This window comes from Desmodus rotundus, chromosome 3 (genome assembly GCF_022682495.2).
Source record: "Desmodus rotundus isolate HL8 chromosome 3, HLdesRot8A.1, whole genome shotgun sequence".
Lineage (NCBI taxonomy): Eukaryota > Metazoa > Chordata > Mammalia > Chiroptera > Phyllostomidae > Desmodus > Desmodus rotundus.
In genome coordinates this window covers 102667454-102686916 of record NC_071389.1, presented here as the reverse complement: position 1 = coordinate 102686916, position 19463 = coordinate 102667454, and the positions used below count along the sequence as shown (strand labels likewise).

The window sequence follows — 19463 nt, the reverse complement described above, 5'->3', positions numbered from 1 at the left end:
TTCCTACATGAAGTCAAGAACCCACACACTACAGGCTGGCCCTAGGCAGACCCACTCGGCGCCTGGCCAGGCCTCCTGTCTGATAACAGTAGAACCTGCAACCTTGGCTTATCTGAGTGATGTTCTGACTAAATAAGCTACCCTGCCAGGGCTATATTTATTTCTGATTTAAACAACACTTACCCAGACCTTATTTTTACTAGGCGCTGTTCTAAGCGGCTTTTACATACTGACTTTTTAATGGAAAAGCTCTCAGACAACTGTACTTGAACAACAACAAAATAAAATAAAACGTAGATTAAAAAAATAAAAGCTCAGCTATTGGTCTTTATCTCCCAAAACAAAACACAGATATGACACGATTTTCTCATAAGCATTTTTATCTGTTAAGACTCTGCTGCACTGATCCTGTCCCTCGGTGGAAGAACGCAACCCTACAATTATTGATTTTTTTTGTTTGCTTATTTGTTTTGTAAAAATGTGGGCAGCCCTACTTTGCAATTATCAAACGTTGAGCTCCACTTGAGAAACCCGATTCTTTGTTAAAAAGCCTTAAAACCTTACAAGCACTGAAATCCGCTTATGTATGTTTTGGGGATGCAGGCACTCACATTCTCCTTTCCTTTAGGGGTGAACCCCACAGCACACTGTCTTTTTTTTTTTTTTTTTCTAGCCGAAATTGGAGTTTCTAAACAACTTCCCCGCTCCACTTCTAGGAACCAGCTCCGGGTTAAGTTTATCGTCAAATCTTCGCGTCTATGGCGCAGTGGATTCTGGGAGATCACTCGCCGGGTGCAGAGACTGCGGACAGGTGTGACGCCAGACTTCAATTCCCACAATGCCCACAATGTCCGCGATTTTTTCCGGGTTACCTTGAAATGGCCGCCATCTTGCGCGCTGAGGTGTCGCTGGTATCCTTAGGACTGGATTTTCAGTCCCTTCAGGTCTCTGTTTTGGGGTCGTGTTTCCTCGTTTCAACGTCTCAGAGGACCGTGTCTTCCCAGAAGACGGTTTTATTGGGAAGTGAAGGTCAATGCGGAGCTGCGGATAAGGTGAGTAAACACCCCATTTCAACTGTGTGTGTGTGTCGAGGGGGGTGGTGGTGAGGTTTTTCGATTTTTTCCTTCTTCCGTCCGCGACGTGTGTGTTCGCCAGCACTCGGTCGGACCATTCCGTTACCTGTAAACGAATTCTTGGCAGAACCCGAACCTGTTTCCATTGAGACAGGAAGCGATGACGCGCTTTTGCCCTGGCCGCTCAGTCCGGAGGCCGTGGGTCTCGGGATGTGTGCAGGCCGCGCTCGGTTACCACAGCCCCCCCTGTCTTCCTGGGACTTTTCTGACTTCGATTGTGGAAACGAGAAGCCGAGAGGTGTCCGAGTTGAAGCTGTTTCCGAGAGTTCGGCATTCTTTACAGTTCTGTCTTCCTCGAGCCTCTGACCTATCGGTACCATTCTCTGTTCGCCTTTTTGCCCTTTCATTTTTCTTCGTGTTGGAGGAGCACCAGAGAGCGGGCAGAACGAAGATGACTGACCAAAGCAAGTTTTCGGATTGTATTCTCGAGCGCCCCTTAGAAATACCGAGGGAAGCAGAGTTTCATCTTCAAGATTTACTGGCCATGTAGAAAAGAGTGCTTTGATCTGGGGGAGTTGCCAGAAGTTCTTCTCTAAATAAATGACATATTTGCGTCATTTCTAGTGCAGCTGAAGTACTTTTTGTCTTTTAAATATATGCAGTACACCCGTTTGGAAACCACTTTTACAATACTAGCAGGAATGGAGCCCACAAAGACTGACGTTTCCGTTACCCTGGCGTTTGATAGCTCCAGAGATATGCTTGTCTGAGGTTGGGGAGCGGGATCCATTAACTCCTAAGTACATAGTGGTTTTAAATAGAAGACGTTTATGAAGCAAGTTACTGCAACCAGTTTGGATATGTGTCAGTTTGTTTGGCAGATTACTCTCCCTAGAGATACAGTTGTGTATCTATAGCATCAAAACACATATTATTGACTCAGCTTCACTATTTACTCAGTGAGACCCCTCTCAAGTTATTATGTTACAACAAAAATAGTAAATGACTATAAAATTACAGTTTTGTAATCTTTGTATTTTGGGAAAATGTTACCATTTACTGTCACAAATTTAAATGTCTTTCTATTTTCTTGTTCCTGAGAAACTTTTGTTTAGACTTTTAAAAATATTAGCTATTAAATGTGTGATTTATGTGCTCCTCAGATGCCTTATGGTGAAATTGAAGCTAAATCCTTGGGACATGGGGAAGACCTAACAAGTGAACCATGCCACAAAAAACTGAAGTCAACTGAAGAGTCTTTTGTTTTTCCCTGTCATGGTATTTCTAATTTTCACAGAGTACAAGAGAAAACTGGAAATGATTGGATCCCTGTGACCATTGTTGATGTCAGAGGACATAGTTCTCCTCAGGAAGTCAAAACCAAAACTACAGATTTGCTGAAACCAGTGCATGATAAGATGCTTAGTAATAAACCAGCTGTTACTGAGTCCATTAATTCACAAGTTTTACAGGCTACAAGTCCTCCATTGGTATCTGCAGATGATGAGATATATAGCACAAGTAAAGCATTTATAGGACCCATTTACAAACCCACTGAGAAAAAGAAATGTAATGAAAGGAGGAAGCAAGTAGACAGTATCAAGGGTATAGATGGCGAAGGAAGACAAGATGAGAAACAGAAATTTAACTGGAAAAAATCAGAGATTGATAATGAATTATTCCAGTTTTACAAAGAAATTGAAGAGCTTGAAAATGAAAAAGATGATTTAGAAGGCAGTTGTAAGGAACCCAAACTCTCTGAGGAACAATTTATTTCATATTATCAGGGCCATAATAATGATCTGATGAAATACGCAGAAGAAAAGAAAAGAGATCTTAGTAGTGCTCTTCAGCTACATTGTGGCTATCAACAGGACGTGGGGAATGAGACAGGCAGATATCCTTGTCATGGACAAGTAATACCTACATTTTGTGATGCGTCCTTTACCTCCTTCAGGCATGAATGGCAATCAGTGCATTCTTTTATAATACCCAGAGGTCCTCCTTTTCCCAGTTCTAACTATCATTCAAATATTCAAAGATTCAGTGCTCCACCAAGTGTACCACCAAATATTTTCCATGCCCAAGATGGCTCTCAGATTCAAAAAGGGGGTTATGTGAATAACTGTCACGGTAATTGGAATTGTTTGACTTTTGATCAGAACAATGAATACACTGACTGTAGTGAAAATATCGGTAGTGGTCTTCCCTTTGGAAATGGCTACACTGTACAAGATGCATATGTGAGTAATGGTTGCTGTGAACCTAGTGAAGGATGCTGGAAAGATCCTATAGACAAGCTTAATAGCCCAGACAGGTTTATGAACCAGCAGTTTCAAGACGAGAAGTTAGGTAAATTGCAGAAGTTACTTATTCTTTTAAGAGGCTTGCCTGGTTCTGGGAAAACAACGTTATCTCGGTAAGTAAAGGATACCAGGTGAATACTTGATAATTCATTACTTTTAAGATCATGAGTGATAGTAGTAATCAGTGACAACTGCTTTCATGTTTCTAGTAGAAAATGTCTGTTGTGTTTGAGAGTAGCATCTGATGTTTTCTGATAGAGGAAGGGCGAATTGGCATCTATATTAAGAATTTGCTTAGACCTTTAAATAGATACAGTGTATAATTATGACAATGGTGAAAGCAAATACTATTTGAGAACCGCGCTGGCCTTCAGTTTTAAGTCAAAAGTTTAAGAAGAGTTGGGCTTTTGACTTAGTTATTTTGCTTTATGACAATGGACAGATTTTGTTGTCTAACGACTAATACTTGAGAAGCAAATGAGATAACCCAAGGAAAAGAATTTTGAGTGTGTTTTAAGCACTCTACCCTGTTTATACCATTGACTGGCAAAGGGAGCCCTTTTTTGGTTTCTTTAAGGAGCTTGAGGTGAGCAATATACATGTTTAGTTTACAGTTGTTCATGTGGAAAATAATACAATAAATAATAATTCAAGAATAAACTGTTTCATATAACTGTAAACCTACTTTTGCCCACTCATGTGAATTAAAAAGGAGTTAGAACTGGTGATGTTTTATCTAAGACAAAATACATCAAATTCATGTTTTTGTTTACATTTTTTAAAAAGAATATTGTATACTTGAGTACATTTGTACAGTTGTGAAAAATAGCACAGAGGAGGACAACACAAATTCTTTGCTGTTTATGTAGGATGATTGAAGGATAAGGAGAAAAGGAAAATTTATGTGGTATCATTGGGTGAGAATAAAAAATTCCAAGGAACCATTTTGTACATGTTTTATATTTACTTGTAAGATAATGTAAACAATTAAACAAAAGTTTCTTTAAAAGCAAGAAATGAGACAAAGATTATATTTATGATACAGACATTTCAAGTAGAGTGTAAGCTGTGATCATTGTACATTAAGTTTAGGTCTTTGCTTTTTGATTCCTGTCACTTTAGTGAAGATTTTATAAAGAAGATGAAATTTCAGCTCTTTAAAGGATGGAAGTGAAGAGTGAAGTCACAAACCTGGGCAATCTAGATTTAGAATATAATATCAGAAAAGTATTAGTTGAAGTTTGGAAATTTGTTCAAGGGATCTTGCTAGGGACAGCTGACTAAATTTTAGAATAAACAAAGGAAAAAATTAGATTTGGGACAACATATTGGAATATGTTGAAACTGAAGGTGAATAAAGTAGTGGTAATATAATTTCAGGGAGATAGGTGTAATGTGAGACGATAGAAGTGATAGTATGTAATATACATATTTCTTTGAGGGATTAGGTACATGTTACAAGAATAGAAGCTATAGTAGCAATTACCATTTGTATCACAACTTACAACAGTACTTTCACATATATAAAATCTTGTGATATGGTTTGTATTTTCATTTTATAGAAGCTGAAGAGAATAAATTCAGTTTAAGGGTCTTGGGGGAATTTCTTAAAACTGGTAAAAAGAACAAACTAGGGATATAAATGAGTGTGTTTCTTCCCTGCTCCTTCACTTTAGTATCTGATGTGTGACTCCTGACTTGGAGGAGCTTGGTTAAAGAAGCAGGAGTATCACTGTAGTTCAGCAGTGTTTGAATGAAGTGTGTTTGTTTGGGATTGGATATAAAGCTACATACTCTCTGATAAGGAATGTCTTCACATAGGAGTTAGCTTTCAAAATGAGCATTGAAGAAAGAAAGGAGCAAAGATTTGGTAGATCAGAGTTGAGCTGATGTGGGGTACTAAATTAAAAGATAGTATTGTTTCGTATTGATATGTGGTAATAGGGGGGTTAGGTAAAGTTCAAATTCTTTGGGGTATTATTCAAGCCCCCTTCTTCCTTTAGTCTTTACCCATCTCTCCATCGTTATATCTGTCTGCATTTGGACGGTACCTGCCTTCCACTGCAGGAGACGTAATACTTGTCCATTCTTTGTTCTCAGGACTTTGCTTATTCAGAGATTCTCTTAAATGCGTCCACTTTTCAAGGTTTTGGCTTATATCAGAACTGAGTAATCCTTCTGAACTCAGTATTTGCCTTTATCCTTCTTTGCCTTTAGCATAAGCTGCACAATTCCTTACCTTTCTATTTGTTGATAATTGACCTAAGACACTTGGTTAAAGTGGCTGAGGCTTAGTTATTTATTCACAGCTTGGCTAATACATTTTAATAAAATTAGTCTCATTAAATTCTAATGCAAGTACAGACTTTAAACATTTATGAGTAAGCTAGTGCAAAATAGTGCACACAACCTTTGTAGGTATGATAAAGTGCAAACTGACAGCGCTTTGATGAAAGGTTCATTTGAGGCAATTTCAACAATATTCTAGAGGTAGAATTTCGTCACCATTATAATTGGCAGCAGCCAAACAGAATCCTCTGACCCAGTGGATAGACATGGCCATTTAGGGATCAGGCATTGAGTATCATTCCCAGGAGTGTGGGCTATAGATTTTGTTAGCTTCATATACTCTGTTCATGCAAGGAGGAGGGTTGATTATAAAATATTTTAGTTAACCAACATTTTTAATACTCTACTGACTTCACCAGTGAGAGAGAGAGTGTATTTTCATAAACAAGCCACTAATTTCATTATTAGCAAAATGTCTGGGGTGGTCAGAGATAAAAAAGATAGGTGAAGCACTTGTCAGAGAGGAGGGAAGATGCTAAGCTGCTGAAGATGGAAGACAGGACTGTGATCCAAGATATTTAAGGTGGCCTTTAGAAACCGGAAAGGGCAGGGAAATAGATTCTCCTTTAGGCCCTCCAGGAGGAATGCCAGCCTGCCACACTTTTATTTTAGCCCAGTGAAACTGATTTTGGATGTGTGACCTTCAGAACTCTAAGATAATAAATCTGTATTGTTTTAAGGCACTAATTATGTGGTGATTTGTTACAGCAGTGTGGGAAACTACTATAATTTATCATAGTTTAAAGAGAGATGGTAAGAGATTTTTCCCTCTTCCTTCTTTTGGGGGAGATCTTGGTTTAAACTCCAGAGAAAAGATTTACCTTTCCTTATGTAGGTCTCTATTCTTCATTCATGGAGTGTGCAGAGTAAAGTGCCCACATAAAGGGGTTTGGGGTTAGAGGTAAGTAAGGCCCTCAGTACAGAAGGATGTAAAGGGCTCATGAAGTGTAAGATTTTTCTGGGAAAATCACTTCTATATTTAAATGCACCTGGTTGTATTTAAGGAGATAATGTATAGTTCTTAGAAATTTCAGAAATAGACCATGAAAATTAGCTTTCATAGTAGGCCATCTTGGGGAATAGGGTTCCCAAACAGGATTTAAGGAACAGGATTTTCCTTACGTGAAAAAGTATAAGCACATAGTGCATTAGTTACCTTGTGGCTGTGTAACAAATTACCCTAAAAGTGAGTTGTTAAAGCAACAAACATTGCCTCACCGTTTCTGAAAGGACAGGAATTGGGGTGCAACTATCTGGGTGCCTCTGGTTAAAGATTTCTAACATGCTGTGATAAAGATGTTGTCTGGGGCTGTGTTCTGGTCTGAGGGCTTGTCTTTGGGGGAGGATCTGCCTGGAAGGTCTCTCCTGAGGTTATTGACAAGACTCAGTTGTGAGCTTTTGGACTGAGGGTCTCAGTTCCTTGCGGGCAGCAGGCTGGAGTCTCCCTCAGTTCTTTGTTACTTGGACCTCTTTCTATTCACAGTTTGATGAGAGAAAGTGAGCTAGCCCTGAACCCAAGACAGAAAGCTACTTTTTAAAGTAACCTAATCTCAGAAGCAGCGTTTCATTACCTCTTCCATATTCTGTTAGAAGCTGTAGTCACTGACTGAAACCCACACCCAAGGAGGGGATTATACAAGGGTGTTAATACCAGCAGTCAGGGATCATTGTGGATCAAATGGTTTTGGCTGTCCTACCACTGTTTGTTTAACTCTGGTGGCCTGATTTTTGCATTATTTTCTTTTCTGATTTGTTTAATATCAAATTACCAAGGTGGTTGTGAGAATTAAATGAGATCATAAATACTTATAAAATGCTTGGCACATAGTAGATTCTCAAAAAGACAGCAGTTTTGAAAATATGCAAACCAAGTGGCCAATGGGCCCACATCTGATTTTTTTATTAGATACTTGATTTTTCAGAGTTCTAAATTTTGACATTCTGAGAATCTGTTTTAGTATTTGGCTTGTAAGAATTCTGATAGAGCCCTGGCTGCGTGGCTCAATTGGTTGGAGCATTGTTCCCATGCACGAAAAGGGTTGTAGTTTTCTCTTCCCAGTCAGGGCACATACCTGGGTTTGATCCCTGCTCAGGGCAAGCACAAGAGGGAACAAATTGATGTTTCTTTCTCTTTCTCTCTCCCCCTCCCTCCCTCCCTCCCTCCCTTTCTCTCCCTCTCCCTCCCTCTCCCCCTTCCCTCTTCCCTCCTCCCCCCTCCCCTTTCCTTCCTCTCTCCAAAATCAATAAACATATCCTCTGGGAGAGGATAAAAAAGAGAATTCTGGTAGAATCTGACTATAAGAATGTTGAAAGAAATACTAACATTCTTAAAATATTTTTTGTTCAAATGGTTAATATGACATCAGATATATTCAGATTGATACAGGTACTTTAAATATAAATCCCCCAAATAAATCTTCGTAGTTTGAGATAATTCAGAGAATTTTCAAAGGATGCATAAGCAGTCTGTGCTGTTTGGGAAGAAAAAGTCTTCTCTAAGCTAAAATTATTTGTTATGATTTATATATTTGAGATGTTCTTTATAAAGATTTATTCATGCTCGATGTTGACTTGGTCTAATGATGTAAATTAACTTACTGTCCACCCCACCACCCTTTTTTTAAAATTTGGGAGAGGTTAAAACATTTTTCGAACACAAAAGCCACTTTACTCTTGTAGTACAGTATTATTAACATCAGAAAAGTCATCTGCTAATCGAGTAATAGAAAAGAAATGAATCTGGGAGAGATGGTTCCAGTCTTCTGGTACTGTTAAATATAATTAGGTATTGTATGGTTTCTCAAAATCTTTTTAGAAGATTGAGCTTTGGTTTGGAGTGCTAATATTGTAGCATTTTATATTCTACACTATCTGTATAAGCAAATAAGATGTCAAATATATTAGATGGAAATATTTTGGGGAAATTATGGCTGCTTAAAAAAGACGTACAAAACCAACTTCCCAAACAAATTTAAACCATTTACTTTCATTTGGTGTGTTTGAAGTAATTTGAACTGTAATTCTGAGTGAAAATATTTAAAATTTTTTATTTCAGCGTATGCAATTCTATTTTTATTATAAATATATATGATTTTATTATACACTGAGAAAAGGAGAGAGATGATATGTTTATCGTAATAGTTGAAATCCTTTAGTTACTTTCTATTAGGAAGTACATATTCTTAAAACATCCCAAGACAATATTCTTTTACTCTCAATCCTCTCTACCACCTTCTGCTCCCCTCCCCCTCTCAGAAAATCATAGAACCATATCCGATTGCCTAGTGATTGAGGGAGAGGATAGAAATAACAAAATACTTTTGTTATTGTTGGATGCAAATCATTCTTTTACCTTTGTTTTCCCTTTCTCAGCATACCCAGTCTTTTTCATGAGTCACTAGTTACGGGAATTCTCTGCACTAGAATGCTTGTTCATGCCACTGCTTAGACATTTAAGATGATCCTATTTTGAGAACAAATCTTGGTTGCCATTGTTTTTTTCTAAGAGTGTGTTCTTTATTTAGTATTGTTATTTCATTTAGTAATTTAATCTCAAAAATCTAAAGTTTGAGTATACTGCAGAGGATCACAGGTTGACTCACAACCTTAACCCTTAACCTATTTCTTTTTTTTTTTTTTTTCTTCCCCTTCTAATTTTATTGTTGTTCAAGTAGGCCTCAAGCTATTTCTGACTCCCACTTGCTGGTTTTACATTTGTGCTTCCTGGAAATGGGTTTATCAAAGCTGTCTTGGGTTAAATACAGTCTTCGCACAGATGAATTGCTTACTTAGTCTTATTTGCCTTTTAGGTTACCTGCTACACTAAATTTAGGCAATTTTAGACACCCAATATACATTCCCCAAAGTTAAAACATGGACAGTGGTTGACATAATTTTGTGATTGGTTGAAAGGCTGTTTTTAAAGTTTTAATATAAATGTTGCTTTAAATAAGTTTTTGATACTGGCTATGTAACTATGTAGATTTAAGTGTGGAGTGAATTTGTGATCTGAAAACTTTTTTTAAGATTCAGCTCCTCTGCTATTCTGTTTGCAGTATACTTACAGGTATGTACCCAAAATTCATAATAAACTTCCCTGCATGGCTTATTTCTGATGGCTATAGATTTTATAAATGGCATTTTATGATTTTTTTTTTATTAACAGAATTCTGCTTGGTCAGAGTCGTGATGGCATTGTGTTCAGCACTGATGACTATTTTCATCATCAAGATGGGTACAGGTATAATGTTAATCAACTTGGTGACGCCCATGACTGGAACCAGAACAGAGGTTTGTTTTGGGTCGAGTCTCCTGGTGTGGAATATTTGACTAGGAGTCTGAGGACCTGGGTTTTTATTCTCAACTTGACTTTTATTAGCTGAATGACTTTCACAAACTGAACAGCTTTGAGACCCAATTTTTCCAACCATTAGAAGCAGTGATACTTGCAAGGTTGTTGTGAAAATCAGAGAATTTAGATAGAATATTCTGTAGTGTACCAATATAAACTGGTAAAGTAGAGGGGTGGGATATTTTGGTAGGCTTTATATCTCTTGAATAAATTCAAAGAACTCTGATACTGTAGTTATGTATTCCCAAAAGTTATTTTTCTGAGAGTAATGCTAACGTTTTCTAGACTCAATATAATGTTTTGTGGGTATTAAAAGTTTTCTTTATTGATACTACTCTATGAAAACTTGATTAATACATTTTTTAGAGGCACATAAGTCACTTTCTTTGCACCTTGGAATAGTGGTTCTTACTTTTGGCTGCGCATTTGAATTACTTAGGCGCCTTTTTTAAAAACCTTTGTCTGAGTCAGCCCCAGAGATTCTGATTTAGTTGTTCTAGAGTGGATCTAAGCATTGGTATTTTTTTGAAAGTTATCCAGATATTCACATGTTGCAGTCAGATTGAAAACTTCATGTAGAACTATGTACATAAATGCATGTAGTATAAGTTAATTTCTTTTTTAATAGATGAAGAATGCACTATGATTAAATAAATTGACTTATTAAAGTAAAAATTTAAACCTAGAGTTGAGAGATTACAATGAATTCCATATACCCATCACCTAGAATTGTCAGTTACCAAGAGTTTGCTCTGTATTGGCTTTATTCTTTTTGTTTTCACTCTTCCCCTTTTCTAATTACTAAAGTATTTTAAAACAATTCTAGACATTATACTTTAGGCATTTCAGATTAACCACTTCCTTACTTAGTATGTTCTTTGACTATAGTGCTATCATCACACCTAAAAAAAACCCTAACAGATCCTTGACATCATGTAATACTGTCTGTAATAGAATTTCCCCAGTCATTTTAACTGTTTATTTACAGTTATTTTGTTTGAATCAGGATCCAGACAAGGTCCTTATAGTACATTTAGTTTTATGTTTCTTTTAATTATTAATCTGTTGCACCTTCCCCTCTTTCACCCTCGTATCATTAACTTGTTGAAGAAACTTAATTGTTTTTCCTATAGAATATCCCATATCTTGTAGTTCTGTATTTCCTTCCTTGTACCAACAATAAGAAATGTCCAAACCTGTTAAGAATTTTTATGAGTTTATTTAAGCCAAACTGACTACAATTACTGGAAAGTAAAATCTCAGTGAATTGAGAAAATGCTTGGGAAAATGGCAGTTTTACCACTTATTTTACATCAGAATCAAAGGGGAAGATATAAGAGGGTTACATGAAATTCATTGGTAATAGATTAGGGAGGTAGCAGAAAGCAAAGGAAGGAAATATCTGAGATTGGATAAAAAGTAAATTCCATAGATACTTTTTTTACATTGGTAGGATAGATAGATAATTAATATTTACAGCAGGTAAAAATGGAATGCAGGGGAACAAGATAACTATGTCTTGTGCTCTGGTGAGAGGTTGTTCCCTGAGGGGTCAGGGGGAAGGGGGGTTTTCCTGATTCCAAAGGCATGTTATTGTAGATGGAAAAAGCAATAGTTAAGCTCAGTTAAGGTAAAGATTGACCTTGTCAAGGAAAATACTGACCTAGGATATGACGATCCACCATGACTCGCTTTTTGTTAGGACGTTTTAATTTCAGACCATCTTATGTGGTTACTTTGGGTCTCTTGAGTTTGTAAGGCCTCCATGCAGGCCTCCCCTGAGCTTGTCAGGTTTAGCATGTGGCCCCCTTTTGTCCACATTTGTGGTAATCATTTAACTCTTCCTCCTGTATTGACTTAAATGGAAGTTACTAGTAACTCTAGATAGGAGTATTCATTAGGTTCAACTTTTTTGCAGGGGGTAAGGAAAGTCTGGTTATCCCATTTTTAATAATGCTAAGGATGATCAGTCACTTCTATAATGAGAATATCCTCTCACCTAGAAGTAGCAACTTGCATCACCCTAAAATATAGATAGTATGTACAGGAAAACAGGATAAATGGTTTTCTTTTTAATTGTCATTTTTCAGAATAAGAAATTTCAGGGAGGATATTTTTGAGTAAAAAGTTTCGCTTTTTTATAGTCCATGGTTTCACAGGCAGGTTTAAATGTCAGATAAGTTTGACTGTAGTACTACTTCCTAGTATTGATCTATGACATTCTAGGATTTCCCCAAATATATTTAGAGAGGCAGACATAAAAATCTCAAAAATATGAATTTTTTTGATTTTTAAAAAATGTCATGGGACATTATTGCCCAAATAATATTGGTATTGTAGTTCCCAAAAAATGTTTGGTGTTATGGGCCTAAAGTTAGGGGAATAATAGTAGATGATAAGTGGAATAAATAAAGGTACTGGGCAGAGTTAATATACCTCTGGGAAACTTGTTTGTGTGGGACAATTTTTCTCTTTGGAGAAATTGTCCAGAATTTTCATTAAAAGGTTCATGCCATCTGAATTATACTGCAAAACAATGGTTTCTAGATAAACTACTGGTTTTATTAGTATAAAAAATATCAACTTTTTTAAAAGTAATATTTACCTTTTTCAGGTAATGATAACTAATAATTATTAGACATTTTGAAATTAAAGCATGACTTACTTTAGGGCAGAATTGCTCTTTTCAACAAATATTTACTGCAAACTTTAAATGCTGGCCACCATTCTGGGAATATCTGTCTGCCTCATTTTTTTATTAGAAGAATCTACCATATTTTGCCATGTACAATGTGCACTTTTTTGCCCAAATTTTTGATGGAAAAATAAGGATGCGCATTACACATGGGTAGTACTAATTCTGTATCTTTCTAAATGTTTTTAATTCTTTTATTTATGCTTATCATTAAAAGTATAACTCTAGAAAGCAATAACGATATCTGTATGCAAAATAATACCCTGGAATATGATCATCGGTTTTGTAATACCAAGTTTATTGTACCTTGTGTCTATTCTTGTGTTTTGTAATTATTTGTTAGATAAAATTTCTTGTACCACAATATGTTCAAAAATAAACGCTAGAATTCCTTTATAATACAAAAACCCTATCTAAATATAAATAAATAAGTAAATAATTGGATTAAAAAATTAAAATGAAAGTTTTTTTTCCCCTGAAAGTTTAGGCCAAAAATGTGGGTGTGTATTATACGCAGCAAAATACAGTAAATTCATCTTAGGCTGCTTTAAATTGAAAACATCTCCAAGATGTCATTATTCTCCTTCTTAGAACTTGGTGGTTAATTTGTTTAAGAAAATGACAGTCATTATTTGTGTATTTAACCATTGTTTCCTTAGGAGCTCCATTCTCCTCGAGTGCTCTGGAATGTGGTATTTAATGATGATGATTCAGGAAAGAGGATGATCTCCCCATTATTTGGTTGATAAACTCTTCTTTTAGAACATCACTCCTAGGAGGTGTAGGCCTATTAGACATTAGGAGAATTACTTTACTATGCTTTTTTTTTTAAATGAAAGACTTTACCATTTTATGATTGGGGATAGAGCAATGGGAAATGGATAGCATCTTGGTGGCCTGTTTATGACCCAAATTCTAAATTTCTTTTGGTATTTAGAGACATCCTCCAAATATGCACTCAACCATAGTCATTACTCCTTAGCTAACTAACCTTTATAATTCTGTTTGCCCTGGACCTCTGTATAAATGTTTTTATTATGTAGAACTTACTGGTTTGAATTCTAAATCCCAAGAAAACTTCCATATCATTGCATTTTACCTCAGCATTTTCAATTTTATTTGGGTTCTTAATATATTTTTGTCTGTTTACACTTAAGGTGTACTCACTCCTGTCACCACAGTGGCTCACTGTGGCAGTGATTCTTACCTCATGGGGGAAGATACAGTATAGGGATAGGGGGATAGAGGTTTTAGAAGTTCTGTCTCAGCTTCCAGTTTAAGATACATAGTCCTAAGAAATAATGAGCTTTGATGGGTAAAGTAATCTTGGTTGTAGGTCCTTGCTTTTCTTTTCAAAAGTTTTTATTATAGTAGTCCCAATTTTTCACCCTTTGCCCCCCTGTCCATCCAGTAGCCTCTCCTCCCTCAGGCAGTCCCCATACCTTTGCCCATGTCCATGGGTCATGTGTGTAAGTTCTTTGGCTGCTCCATTTCCTATACTTCACTTTACATCCACATGGCTATTCTGTAACTACCAATTTGTACTTCTTCGTGCCCTCACCCCTTTACCCATTCCACCAAATCTCTCTCCCATCTGGCAACCATCAGAACACTCTCCGAATACATGATTCTATCTCTGTTCTTGTTTGCTTTGTTTGTTTTTTAGATTCAGTTGTTGGTAGATGTATATTTATTGCCATTTTATGGTTCATACTTTCGATCTTCTTTTTCTTAATTAAGCCCCGTTAACATTCATAAAATAATGGTTTGGTGATGATGAACTCCCTTAGTTTTTTCTTATCTGGGAAGTGCTTTATCTGCCCTTCGATTCTAAATGATAGCTTTGCTGGGTAGAGCAATTTTGGCTGTAGATTCCCACTTTTTATGACTTGGAATATTTCTTGCCAATCCCTTCTAGCCTGCAAAGTTTCTTTTGAGAAATCAGCTGACAGTCTTATGGGAACTCCCCTGTAGGTAACTAACTGCTTTTCTCTCTGTTTTTAATAATCCTCTCGTTATCTTTAACCTTTGACATTTTAATTACAGTATGTCTTGGAGTGGACCTCTTTGCATCCATCTTGCTTGAGACTCTCTGTGCTTCCTGGACTTGAGTGTCTATTTCCTTCACCAAGTTAGGGAAGTTTTCTTTCATTATTTTTCAAATAGATTTCCAATTTCTTGCTCTTTCTTTTCTCCTTCTGGCAACCTGATGATGTGAATGTTGGACGACTTGAAGTTGTTCCAGAGACTGCTTACACTTTTCTCGTTTTTTTTTTTTTTCTTATTCTGATTTTTTTTTTCTTATATTCCAAATCATTGATTTGATTCTTGGCTTCATCTACTCTACTGTTGATTCCTTATAAATTGTTCTTTATTTCAATTGGTGTATCCTTCATTTCTGACTGGATCTTTCTTATGTTGTTGAGGTCCTCACTGAGCATCCTTATAACCAGTGTTTTGAACTCTGCATCTAATAGATTGCTTATCTCCATTTTGTTAATTTTTTTTCTGGAGTTTTGACTGTTCTTTCATTTTGGACCATCTTTCTTTGTCTCCTCATTTTGGCAGCGTCCCTGTGTTTTTTTCTATGTATTAGGGAGAGTTACTATTACCTGTCTTGGTAACCTGGCCTAATGTAGTAGGTGTCCTTGTAGGATCCAGTAGGAGAACCTCCCCTATCACCCAAGCAGTATACTTGAGATACACCCTCCATGTCAGCTGAGTTACATCCTCCTCTTGTAGTTGAGGCTTGATTGCTGTTGGCAAATCAGTGGGAGGGATTTACCCAGGCCAGACAGCTGCAAGGACCAGTGACCACTGACATCTGCCCTGTGGAGGATCAGCTATGCAGGGGCAGGGTGGTGGTCTCCCTATGTGACCTGTAGCTAGGTACACAGGTTCTGGGGTTTCCTGGGTGTTACAGGCCAAGGTCAGCCCCCAGCTATGCCCTTGGCCACTCTGCAAGAGCTATAGAGCAGTCTGCAAATGGCTGCTGCCTGTGCTGGGCTTGGAGGTTCCCAGGTGAAGCCAAGCTTTCAACCTAGGCTGTATGTTGCTAGTGCCAGGCCTGAGGCCCCTTGGCAAGAAGTATGTGGGCTGGGGGCTTGCTGAGGCCGGCTGCTGCTTGTTTTTGAGAGAATTTAGGAAATTGTGAAGCATGAGCCAATACCAGTCATTCATTGTGAAAAAGCCACTGTTAATAGCTTAGGTGGGCCTGTAAGTTGGGTGGGGCAGAGCCTCAGGGAATCACCAGGGCAGGATAAACAGTGTTAGCCACACTGATGGAGTCTCAGATATGGCACCCGCCTGCTGGCTCTGTGGCTCTGCATAGGTAGGGCTCAAAAAGGAAGAATGCCCACTGCCCGCCTTTCTGTCTGGGAGAAAGCTGTCCTCCAGCTCTCACCATGATGCCAGACACTTCATTTCCTCCCTTATGCCACTAGTGCTTTTCAAGCTGCTGCACCAGTGCTGGAGCTCAGAGGGAGTGAGTGATTAATTCCATGTGGGTTCTTTAAGTGGAACTGCTTGGGTAACTAGCAGTTTCTTCCATTGATTCAATCCCTGCTCGTTTTTACAGACAGAAGTTATGGTGACTTATCTTCCTGGCACTGGAAGCCTGGGATGGGGGTCCCAGTGTATGGTGGGACCCCTTGGGGGTGCCCCCAAGATATACCTCCCGAATTTTTACCTCCCACATGTGTGTGTATAACCAGCCTGTTTAGCATCTCTGCGTGTCTTCCCCCCCCTGTCTGTCGGATGGATGTGTTTTCTTTAATTCTGTAATTGTCAGACTTCCATTCAACTCGATTTCTGACGGTTCTGAGTAATGGTTCTGTAATATAGTTGTAATTTTGATGTGGTTGTGTGAGGAGGCAAGCCATGTTTACTTATGCCTCCATCTTGACCGAAGTCCTGGTCCTTGCTTTTCATTACTGCGAATATTTCTTGCCACTCCCTCAGGCTTGCAAGTTTCTGTTGAGAAATTAGCTGACAGTCTCTGGGAGCTCTCTTGTAGGTAACTACCTGCTTTTCTCTTGCTGCTTTTAAGATTCTTTGTGTTTAACTTTTTGCATTTTAATTTTGATGTGTCTTGGTGTGGGGTCTTTGAGTTCATCTTATTTGGGAGTCTGTGCATCTTGGACTTGAATCTAAAACCAAAATAAATAATGAGAGCAGAAATAGACTCATAGATACAGTGAACATTTTAAATGGTTGTCAGATAGGAGGGGTTTGGGGGATGAGTAAAGAAGGGGAAGGGATTAAAAGTACAGATTGGTTATTAACAAGATAGTCACAGGATTGTAAAGTATAGCATAGGGGATATAGTCAATATTGTCATAACTGGTGTTACATGGGTATGAGATTTATTGGGATGATCATTTAGTAAGTTATATAACATATAAACACTGGGATGTACACCTGAAACTAATAGAATATTGTATGTCAACTGTAATTGAAAAATAAAATTAACCACAAAGTGAGTTGAACTGTGGTATTTTGCTAGTTAGTATATGAAGTTTTGTCAGTAAGTAATGATAAATCCATAGCACTTGTTTTTAACAAGTCTTCTTTCAAAAGCGTTATTTGTGCCCTGACCAGGTAGCTCAGTTGATAACAGTGTCATCCTTTTGTAATTGTAAAGCATTGGCAAATACAGATGAGCATAAAATGGCATGTATTCTCACCACCAACAGATAACTGCTATTTTTTTTTAAGATTTCATTTATTTATATTTAGAGAGAAGGGAAGGGAGGGAGAAAGAGATGGAGAGAAACAGTGATTTTAGTGAGAAACATAATTGGTTGCTTTTCGTACACAGAACCTGTGACCTTTCACTTTGTGGGATGACGTCCAACCAGAGCGATGACCACTTGACTTTTTAGTAATTCTTCTCAGATCTTTGTATTTTGACCAAAGTATTAGATCATACTTAACATGTTGTCTTGCAACCTGCCATTTTCAGTTAATAAAAGTTCCAACTTTCCTTGTCAATAAATGTTGATCTCCTTTCATATTCAGACCATATTCAAATATAACTTATTGTTGTATTTCCTATAAATGAAAGTTAACTTCAGGCTAAACTCTTCATTAGCTATAAGCACAACAAAATTTTTTCCCAAAATGTACTTTACAGTTAGTCAAAGCCAGCATCTGGTCTGGAGAATACACATGGCATGTGGTTATATCTCCGTATTCCCTTTTAATCTGGTGGGGTCCTTTTTTTTTCCATGGCACTGACTCAAGAGATTGCATAGCTTCGGTTTTCTGTACAGAGATGTAAAAATTTCTTATAGTGAAAGTTTAAATTTTATTTGTTTTTTAAGTTCATTTTTTTATTTCAGCTAAACAAGCTATCAATCAGGGGAGATCTCCAGTTATAATAGACAACACTAATACACAAGCTTGGGAAATGAAACCGTATGTGGAAATGGTAAATATGAGATACGGGAGAGTTTTTATATTTTATTTTTGTCAATTTTTTAATATTCTGGGATTTTGGTGACTTTGATCTTTATTATTAAAACATTGTCCTTGTTTTCTAAAGAGGTGTGCTTGTTTACTTAGTTACAAAAATACGGGAATGATGTTTATCATGTTCATCTTGCCTGGACTTTGAGGATAGTAATTGGAATTTAACAACCAGTTAAGTGGTCTTAAAATTTTTGTAAACCATATTATTTTAAAAGTAAAATTTTTCTTGGTGGAGCAAGTTTAGAAGTATTGTTTAAATGAAATTTATATCTACCTTCTTTTTACTTTGAGAAGTATTCTGGGTTTGTGTTTTTTTTCCTTTCCTTTGTGTAGGCCATAGGAAAAGGATACAGAGTAGAGTTTCATGAACCTGACACTTGGTGGAAATTTGATCCTGAAGAATTAGAAAAGTAAGGCATTCACATTTACTTTGAATCTTTTTCTTTTTTTCTCTTCTTTAAATAGTCAATATCTTTACTAGCTTTGTTTATTTATCATGTCTTTGATACTTATGATTATGGACTACGTCTTTCTGTTAAGAGGAACATTGGCTTTAATTCAGTGTTGGTTTTTTTTAGAGGCTCCTTGGTCGTTAAATTTTATTAAATTTTTCTTGTTAATTGTGTCTGAGGGACAATTAGGACTTTCCACCTTATTTTTACTAGGCTGCTTCTCTGCATAACCCTTCCAAAGTCATTGCCTTCCCATTTTAGCTTCCATCACCTTTTTACCTGGTGCTTTCACCTTGCTCTTTCTTTTCCTAAGAATCAGTGTGTTTTGGAATTCAGTTTTTTTTTGGGGGGGGGGAGGGGGGCGTTGGTTGTTAGAAAGGTAATATAGTGCATGTACCTAATCATAACACCCCTTAGCAGAGTTTTGGCAGATTGGCATCATCCAACATCTTATATTTCTGCAGCATATCATGATTAAGTAGTGCTAAGTAGATAAGAAAGACTCCACGTAATCTGTTGTGAGTTTGAGTAGATCATGTTACCAGATGAGCACAGGTTACCTTTATCCTTTCTCCTCACATCACTGGTTTTTTGACTATGTCTCTTTTCTCTTCACTTCCACTCCCCCTACCCACCGTTTGGTAACAACTTTGAGATATAATTCACATACTTTACAGGTTACCCATTAAAAGTATATATAGTTCAGTGTTTTTGAGGTCTGTCCCAAAAAAGTCCAGCTATTGTTAATATAATGATAACAGTTTG

At 37.1% G+C, this 19463-nt stretch overlaps 1 protein-coding gene across 3 annotated transcripts in view; it reads left to right on the top strand.

The window, feature by feature from the left end:
* Positions 1 to 855: 855 nt before the first annotated feature.
* N4BP2L2 (NEDD4 binding protein 2 like 2) overlaps positions 856 to 19463 on the top strand; it is a 30985-nt gene continuing 12377 nt past the window's right edge. Inside the window, exons 1-5 of one of the 3 annotated variants that reach the window (XM_024580839.4) lie at positions 857 to 1052; positions 2237 to 3492; positions 9894 to 10018; positions 18117 to 18205; positions 18580 to 18656. In XM_024580839.4, the coding sequence (XP_024436607.3) occupies positions 879 to 1052; positions 2237 to 3492; positions 9894 to 10018; positions 18117 to 18205; positions 18580 to 18656 (1721 nt within the window). In that variant the 5' untranslated portion in view covers positions 857 to 878. The other 2 variants (XM_045188087.3, XM_045188089.3) reach the window with 2 other exon arrangements.